We start from the raw sequence: 9,378 nt of genomic DNA on the forward strand, positions 1-9,378 counted from the left end.
TTTTTTTTTTTTTACAATTCCCTCCAGACCTCCACAAAGTTCCATTGGCATTCCGCCTCATGTCATTGCCCCCCCCCCCCCCCCCAAATGGATTTTCTGGATCCGCCACTGCTACATATTACAAACATCACAGCAATCTGAGACACTCTGATCATACATATTCTAAACAAGTCCATCGGTCCGGCACCGGCCTCGGTGGTGTCGTGGTTAAACCATCGGACATAAGGCTGGTAGGCATTGGGTTCACAGCTCGGTACCTGATCCCACCCAGAGCGAGTTGTAACGACCACTACACCCTCTTCTCTCTCACTATAATGCAGGCGTCACACTGTCCCGAAATTGACACCAGATGGCCATACGAATATGGAATTTTGAATTTCGCGCGAAGATGGCCCCGAACTTGGTCAACAGCCGAAGCAAGTACGATGCCTACAGAAGGTCACACGATGGCACCCGAACCACACACGAAGGCAACACAAAGATGTGAATTTTTATTAAGTAGTTTACCCGCAGGACACACGGAGGCCACAGGAAGGCCACACGATGGCTACACGACGTCGTATTGAGAGTACGATGCGTTCGAACTAGGTCACGAAGGCGTCACGTGACCTCCCGATGGTATAAAACCTTCGGCTGACCGTGGGAAATTCGGCCCGATGGGCAACCTAGGGAGACACCACAGCATCGTAAAGGTCTAAAATTAACGAGCACGACTGTTCAAAATTGCGCCAAGATTTCCTCAACAAAATTGCACACCACTTTCTCTTTGGCATTAACGGCTCCATTCAAATTCCATAGCACCACCACCACCCACCACCCGCCTGCTACCGATTTGATCGGGCTGCTGGTGCTCCCTTGCACTTGCCAGTGCAGGCGGTCCCTCCTCTCCCCTCCCCCCACCTTTCCTGTCATGACGTGGGAAATTCAATTGCTGGTCGGAGATTATTGGGAGCAGAACACACAGTACATTTCAACTTTATTTCAAATTTAATTCAACTGTAATTCAACTTTAACATGCCACCCAAGACAGGGAGAGGCAGGGGGAAGAGGCTGGCTGGTAAATACAGAACTCAGAAGAGGAAAGCAAAGGAAACAGGATTTAGAGGTCCAAGAAGACAGCATTGAGTCTCCAACCGGAGAGAGAAGGAGGAAATTCTAGAAAGATGTCAGTCCTTGTCCAAGTAAAACTCCAGAGCGGTCCCCAGAGGGTTCCAGGTCTCCTCGGCAGTCTGAAAGGTCTCCTCAGCAGTCTAGGAGGTCTCCTCAGCAGTCGCAAGTCTCGCCAGCATTTACCTTCTCCCCCTCCTCCTCGTAACAGACAGCCCGAATCCTCGGATGATGAAGGTAAATATTTATAACTTATTTTTGGTATGGATGGGGGCAAGAGGGGTTATTGATTTTGTTATATATTCCCATACATTGTTGTCCTGCATGTACTTAAAACATTTTCCATTTGGTATCTTTTCAGATGAGTCAGCTTCCCCCACCCTCCCTGCAGGCAAGTCCAAGTCCAAGCCTCAAGTGGGCAAGGGCAAGGGCGACAAAGGGAAAGGCAAGGCCCAGAATGAGAACCTACCCCCTGGTGCACCATACAGCTTTATAGAGGCGCAGGAGGAGGCAATCGATCGCTGGGTGGAGAGTAAGAAGCTACTGTATGACATGGAGGACAAACAGTACAAAGACGAGGCATCAAGGAGGCAACTATGGGAGGGAAAGGCTGCGGAGTACGGGGTGGATTGTAAGTATAATAAAATTTACATTTCAATTACTTTGAAATATTTGAAATATATTTCAGATACTTGACATACATTGCTGTCAATGAACATTTCAATGATTGTACTAATTATTTGTTTTGATTTCTGTCATTGCAGATGATTCAATTCAGAAATGGTACAACACACAGAGGACTCGATTCTCGAAGCTGCGGGAGGGCCAACCCAAAAAGAAATCCCAGAAGAGGTCCGGTGATGGTGTGTCGAGTGGTGACGAGGAAGACCCCATCCTTGCTGAGGAGGCCAGTGAGAATGACAGTGACCGTGACAAGTTCATCCGCCGGGTCTTTGGGTTCCTGAAGCCACACATCAGACGTTACAAGAAGGATACACCAGCTAGTGTGAGTATATCATTGAAATTAAATTCAAACTGAACTTTGTTGAAAATTTTCAATTTCCAAAATTTTTGTTTCCAAATACAACTTTCAAATGTACTTATGTTTGTTTTCTATTTTTGTCTTTGCAGTTTAAGGACAGTTGGCCCTGGCTGAGACGGGTGAGCTGGCTGGGAGTGACGACAGTAGCATGGCAGGCAGTCTTGCAAACGAACCCAGGGAGCCCACCAAGAAGTACACTGGCTATCAATCCAGAGAAACTTGTAGTCTGCGTCGACCAGGGCCATGAGGACAATGGAGAAGAAGCCCTTGTAGTTTCTGTACACAGAGCCAGTATTCCAAGGACAGGTGACCGCCACATGCTTGTCACCCAGAGCACCACAGCAGTGTGGAAATTGCCATCTCATCTCAAACTGCTCAGCAATGGCGGTCGACTCTTCAGTTGTAGTAGGACACTGGATCACCTCAGCAGCAAACTCGGCTTTACTGGCATCGCAGACTTCATTAATGATAAGAGAGATGGTGTTTGGAGCAACTCTGAAGTTGTAGGACAGGCTTGAATAATTGTCACCGCAGGCCAGGTGTCGTAGAGTGATGGACAGCTTGAGACCAGGAGGGAGAGACTTTCTGTACCATGTGTCCTTCTTCTCTATTCTGCCTTCTACCCTTCGCAGGACCTCATCGTAGAGGCCTCTGGGAAGTCTTGTGTAGTTGTAGAAGGCCTTCTCATCTTCTGTCTTCAGCTCCTTTAGTAGAGTGCTATAGTGGCCATAGCATTCTCTTCTTTTGTCAGACAGCCATTTCCTGACCCACATAGACCTCGGTTCCCTCCTTCGCCTCAGTTTGCCCCTGCCCTGGAAAATAAAAAGCAAAACAAGATAAGTACATTGTCGAATGCTAGAAAGGCAAATAGCAAGAAATGACAAAGTGAAATAAGACTATTTTTACCTTAAGAGGAGGTGCTGGGCCTGTAAGAGTTGCTCATCATGTTCTCTGAGGTGCATCAAAAGAAGCAATGCTGTTGCCTTCTTTTTCCTGGTTGTCTCATCATCAAAGTATGCCATTCTGCAGGAACTGAATTGTGATTAATTGTGATTGAAGCTTTGGGAGTTACACACGCCTCTGCTCTGTAGAGTTGCTCAGGACTGACTGAGGAAGATGCTCTGAGGCTGGCCTTTTATATGTCCACGTTACCATGACACATGTGAAACGCTTGAGCTACTCAAATTCGGCTGTCTTCGCCGACACCGTGGTCCCATCTCGATGTCATCGTACTATAATACGATGGCTACACGACGGCATTGCGAGGGCTTCACGTAGTCGTGTTGCCTTCCTAAGACAATCGGGCAGCTTCTTGTTTCCTTCGTATTGTCTTCGTGAGGCGAAAAATGCCCGATGGCACCGATGATCACACGAAGTAAAGACGAAGATGACACGATTTGACAAGATGTCCTCACGATGGCCTTACGAAGGGCAAAATGGACACACGAATTCAACACGAAAATGAACCTTCGCAAGGTCTTTCGGCAATTTTTTGGCATGCCAAAGATTTTGCCACCGTTCACGAAGTTGCTGCCGGAGCCTGAGAAATTCAACCGGCGGTCATACGATGGCTTAAGATGCCCTCACGAATGGCCCGATGTTTTTACGATCAGATCCGAATTTGAACATTTCCTTTATCGTGTGTCCATCTGGTGTCAATTTCGGAACAGTGTGACGCCTGCATAACACCACCAACCAACTAACCCACTGTCGTGGACAGACAGCCCAGATAGCTGAGGTGTGTGCCCAGCACAGCGTGCTTGAACCTTAATTGGATTATAAGCACGAACAGAAGTTGATATCAAAATGATATGAATAGGTCCGGCAAGCTACAAATTCTGCCGAATCAAAACCGGTCAGACTAAACATGTCTGACGTAGACTAATGTGTGAATATTTAAACCAAACGGTTCCGGCAAAAACCGGTCAGGACGGCAGTATTTCGAAAAATGTCAGCAAACTGTGAGGACAGACTCTTTAATAAATTACACGGAGATCTAGAGTATTAATGCGACTTCTTAAGAAAAGTCAGCGATTATTGTAGGCCTAGCCTACGTCAGTGTGTTCTAGATTAAAGTATGTAGGTGATAATGAAACGATCTCTTAAGATGGTTGATTAATGCAGGTCGAAGTGCCCTATTTTAGATGGCAGGAGAATATGCTGGCGTGCGACTTATTAAATAAAAAGTAGAGCCACATAAAGTTTGTTATGTTTAACGACACCACTAGAGCACATTAATTTATTAATAATCGGCTATTGGATGTCAAATAGAAAGAAAGAAAGAAATGTTTTATTTAACGACGCACTCAACACATTTTATTTACGGTTATATGGCGTCAGACATGGTTAAGGACCACACAGATTTTGAGATGAAACCCGCTGTCGCCACTACATGGGCTACTCTTCCGATTAGCAGCAAGGGATCTTTTATTTGCGCTTCCCACAGGCAGGATAGCATAAACCATGGCCTTTGTTGAACCAGTTATGGATTTCAAATAGAGCCACATAGCTGACTTACTATGGGCAGTGTTTTATTTGTTTGTTTTGTTTTGTTTAACGACACCACTAGGGGAAGATTGATTTATAAATCATCAGCTACTGGATATCAAACAATCATTCTGAAATATAATTTTAACCTCCTCCTCCTCGATTTAAAAAAACAAAAACAAAAAAAACAAAAACCCCACAAACAAACAAGACAAAAAACAAACAAACAAAAAAGCCCTTAACAAAAAACAACAAAAAAAATGCCAACAAAAACAAAAACAAAACAAAACAGCCGAAACATTTTATTTCATTTCCGATGCGTAGACCCAGTAGTAATTTAGTCAATCATCTGACCTCTGACCTCTGACCTGTGTTTTTACATATAGGGCGTTGCGTCTTTTTTCGGCGCTGCTAAAAAACGAGCTCTGTCATTCTGGCTGACAGGACCTCACTTTAGCTTTTCCCAGCCGGACGAGAGTTTAGTGTTTGGCGTGTGATTCTGGTGACTGGGTTAAAGCAAGAAAGTTAATGCATGTACTTACGGAAGGAGGTTAATCCACCAAATAAAGCCCACAGCTAAAACTGGCATATTTTCAAAGCACGAAAAGCAGGTGTCTGCATTGTCGCAGTAGCACGTGTTCTGAGAGGGTCTCGTTTTTAGCCGAGATCAATCGTATATAAATCGGGTCATAAATCGGGTCAAACTGCGCAAGGAAAACAAAGACGATTTTGCCCTCAAAAAGAAGATTCTTTTCCCCCGAGAAATTTGACAATAATAATATGCTTTAACGTATAAGTATTCGCCACTAACAAACCAAACATATGTAAAATTTTAAAAGTGTGCACAAGTTCAAGAAGCCGTAACGTGCATGACCATTATGAGCCTTTCATTAACATATATATTCAATACCATATCTCCACAGAAGACTGATTCCAAAAGAAGTTACGATAGAGACTTGATGGTATGCGGCCATTGCAGCTATGCCTCACAGTCAGTAGAAAAAAATAAGGAATGTTTTATTTAACGACGCACTCAACACATTTTATTTACGGTTATATGGCGTCGGACATATGGTTAAGGACCACACAGATAATGAGAGAGGAAATCCGCTGTCGCCACTGCATGGGCTACTCTTTTCGATTAGCAGCAAGGGATCTTTTATATGCACCATCCCACAGACAGGGTAGTAGTGTATATCACGGCCTTTGATATACCAGCCGTGGTGCACTGGCTGGAACGAGAAATAGCCCAATGGGCCCACAGACGGGGATCAGCCTGCCCCCTACAAAAATGAGAGCCCGTACGCCTATGGGAGAGAGAGAGAGAGAGAGAGAGAGAGAGAGAGAGAGAGAGAGAGAGAGAGAGAGAGAGAGAGAGAGAGAGAGAGAGAGTGTGTGTGTGTGTGTGTGTATTATATCCACTTTTATATAATGTTCAAAATAAGCAGAGGATATTCAAATATAACACAATATAACAGAGATGTATTAATTTTCATTGCAATATTAATCAATGGTAAAACACGAGCACTCATGTTATAAGGGATTGGCAATAAATATTATAGCCAAAATAGTGATGTAGGTCCGGAGGAGACACAATTAAGCAACAGGGGTGGTGCTTGTCAATTGAACGTTTTCAATATTTACTTTATTAACGGGTAAACCCCCCCCCCCGCGGTTCGCCAAACACGCACGAATCCGAATGCTCCTGATTAAACGTCCAATAACATTTTGGGGGATGCTGTCCAATTCCTCTTGGAGAGAGGCACCTAATTCATCCAAGTTGGTTGGATGACGTTGACGTTCTCGGAAACGTCGTCCGATGATGACATACATGTGCTCAGTGGGTGAAAGGTCTGGGCTTAGGGCTGGCCACGATAGTGTTGTGATGTTCTGATGCATACACGGTGACCAGTAGACTCCGGAGAGCACGAACGTTGTCGTCCTTAAAAACAACATAGCATCGAGCCTGACGTGCAAAGGGCACAATGATCGATGCAAGGATGTTGTCACTGTAGTATTTCCCTGTGACCCTCCCATGAACAATATGGAGCTGGGTTCCGGCAGTCAGGGTGATGCCACCCCACACCATAATGGACCCTCCTCCAAATCGGTCATGAGGACGAGCGTTGACGTTGGCGTAGCGTACATTGGGACGTTGCCAGACACGCTGTCTTCGATCATGGAAGTCTAGTGTTAATCTGGACTCATTTGAAAACAGTGCTCGAGCACAACGCATGTTAGCCCAATGTCTATGATGTGTACACCATTGACGTCTGGCAGCAATGTGTCTCGCAGTCAAATGTGAGGTAACGTAGAGTCGACATGTGTGGATGTTACTTCTATGCAGTCTGTTACGAATAGTCTGACCAGACACTGTAACGCCAGTTGTAACACGGACTTCTACTGCGATTTGATTGGTTGTTTGACCTCGATTCCTCATGAAGTCCTAATGAAGTGGTCTTGAACCGGAGTTGTGGCACTTGGCCGTCCTGAACGGGGACGATCATCCACATTTCTGGTTTGTCGATATCGGGCCCACAATCGGCTAATGACTGACTGTGACACATTAAGTCTACAGGCCACAATTCGCTGGGTGGTGCCACAATTCGCTGGGTGGTGCCACAATTCGCTGGGTGGTGCCACAATTCGCTGGCTGGAGCATGCCTACAGCCCTGTGACGTTCCTGACATTGGAGACATCGCGTTGTTGAAAAGTTACATAATGTTATAAAGAATGTGACAGCAAGGTTATGATTTAGTGTTTCAGTAACAAACAAGAAATAATATTTCCACAGTGTGCACACAACGAACACACAAACTAAGTGTTCAATTTTAAATCACACCCTTCGTACGTGCAACGTCACGTCACGTGATTCGCGATCAAAACAATCGGTGCGTTTTTTCATGCTTTTTGAGTGAGAACATTTATTTTGAGTTTTATATCTCATTTCATTCTATATTTATTTTGAGTTTTATATCTCATTTCATTCTATAATTATTGATATTTGAAATGGAATATCTCCATTTATTTTCAACACTATATTAAGTGACAAAGGTGGCGATTTCCATTGCAGATGAATGTATAAAATTCTTATTTGTACGCAACCCCCCTGCGCGTGCTGTAACCTCACCGTGGTGCAGGGGTGTAACATTCTCTTTGAGAATGGCCAATACAGCACAAATCCCCTTGTTTTCTTCGAGATACAATTGAAATTTTGACTAAAAGTCAGTATCTATCTGTGATATTTGTATTTTTGCACAGTTCTTTACACTGTTTTTATTTAAATCTTGAATTTTTATATTGATGTTGATCATCACTTTGTTTGTTTGCATTATCATAGTTTGACACCCAATAGCCGATGTATTTTTCGTGCTGGGGTGTCGTTAAACATTCATTAATTTGTACGCAACATTTAGTACAATGTGTGGTACAGTAGTCGACTGGGCCTGAGCAACAAAAGATCCTTGCGAAGTGCACATGGGGTAAGTACAAAGGCGGCGGGCGGTAGTACACAATAAAACAGGAGAAGCGATCAGAACGATTATAAAACTGTTAAAACAATTGTTTTTCATTGATTCAGTATGATTGATTGATTCATATTAATTTTGCTTGTCCAATACTCAATGATTTCCCTTTGTGCTGGGGGTGATTCCAAATACCCATGCATTAAAGAGACAGTCAACTCAAACAAGAGCCTTTGTGTTGGAAAGATGCATATCCGGACCACCAACACATACTAACACTTTAACAAATGAAAAACGCGTAATTTTAGACCTAATAAAAAACCCGTGATTATTCCTGCTATCTGGGGACAGCCATTTTGTTTCGTTTTTGTGGCGTCCGGTGCTATAGCTTGGGGCGAAGTGACGTCAGCTCCGACCAACACAGTGTAAACAAACGCTCTAATTTACGAAAAGGCGCTTCGCTTTCATCAACCTGACTTGTAAAACAACATAAATGACTTGATAGTGTAATTAACTATTTAACTAAATATATTTCAATTTGCAGCAATAGAACGAAATGGTGTTATAGTATGTTTCTCTCTTTAAAAATCCAAAGAAAAACTGATCATTTTCTTTTCTTTTAGACTACGTACTTGGTCAGTTTTGTGATTTTAGATGGGAAAGTCTACTTAATCAAGGGTTTTACAGATTTATTTACAGTAATAAAGCGGGACGGCTGATAATACGATTTTAGGGTGTACGCGCGGTTATCACATAATACCCTGTGATCTTAAGAACAGAGGCACGTATTTTTGGTTTATCTAGACACATTGACTGGGGACCGTCTAAATATACACCTGCCAATCAGGAACCACAGGTACAGGCCACGGAAAGAAAATATCAATTAACTAAGAAGACACTTATTGCTGGTTTACTGGGATGGATATTATTACAGAACATTGCGATCCATCCACAAAAATCAGGCACGTTTTGTTTCTTCAGTTCTAAGACTAATTCCTGACGTAATACGTTAAGTATTACGTAACCACTGGTTCGCCAGATGGCGTATTCACTGGGATGGTACAATATGGCTGCGCTCGTTATATATATATATATATATATATATATATATATATATATATATATAATAGCCGTCACATTTAACCGTTTTATTAATTAACTATATGGTTATACTTGATATTAAGCAATAATGTGCATTCATTAGAGTAGGAAGGTACCAAAAAGTGGAGAGGGCACACTTTTATATTTACACACTTTTACACTATTATAAAGCAAATA

The 9,378-nt window shown here is 43.2% G+C and overlaps 1 protein-coding gene across 1 annotated transcript; it reads left to right on the plus strand.

The window, feature by feature from the left end:
- Nucleotides 1–1,163: 1,163 nt before the first annotated feature.
- On the plus strand, nt 1,164–3,802 carry LOC121387305. Its single transcript, XM_041518327.1, has 4 exons — nt 1,164–1,344; nt 1,469–1,738; nt 1,872–2,113; nt 2,239–3,802. Exons 1-4 carry the CDS (start codon nt 1,164–1,166, stop codon nt 2,665–2,667), a joined length of 1,122 nt encoding a protein of 373 aa, XP_041374261.1. The 3' UTR covers nt 2,668–3,802.
- Nucleotides 3,803–9,378: the final 5,576 nt, after the last annotated feature.

This window comes from Gigantopelta aegis, chromosome 13 (genome assembly GCF_016097555.1).
Source record: "Gigantopelta aegis isolate Gae_Host chromosome 13, Gae_host_genome, whole genome shotgun sequence".
NCBI lineage: Eukaryota > Metazoa > Mollusca > Gastropoda > Neomphalida > Peltospiridae > Gigantopelta > Gigantopelta aegis.

Bases quoted from the DNA above. Each gene is read 5' to 3' on its own strand.
- LOC121387305 (XM_041518327.1), top strand. From the start codon at position 1,164: ATGTCAGTCCTTGTCCAAGTAAAACTCCAGAGCGGTCCCCAGAGGGTT. The intron at 1,345-1,468 runs GTAAATATTTAT...GTATCTTTTCAG, and splicing joins CGAATCCTCGGATGATGAAG to ATGAGTCAGCTTCCCCCACC. The intron at 2,114-2,238 runs GTGAGTATATCA...TTGTCTTTGCAG, and splicing joins AGAAGGATACACCAGCTAGT to TTTAAGGACAGTTGGCCCTG.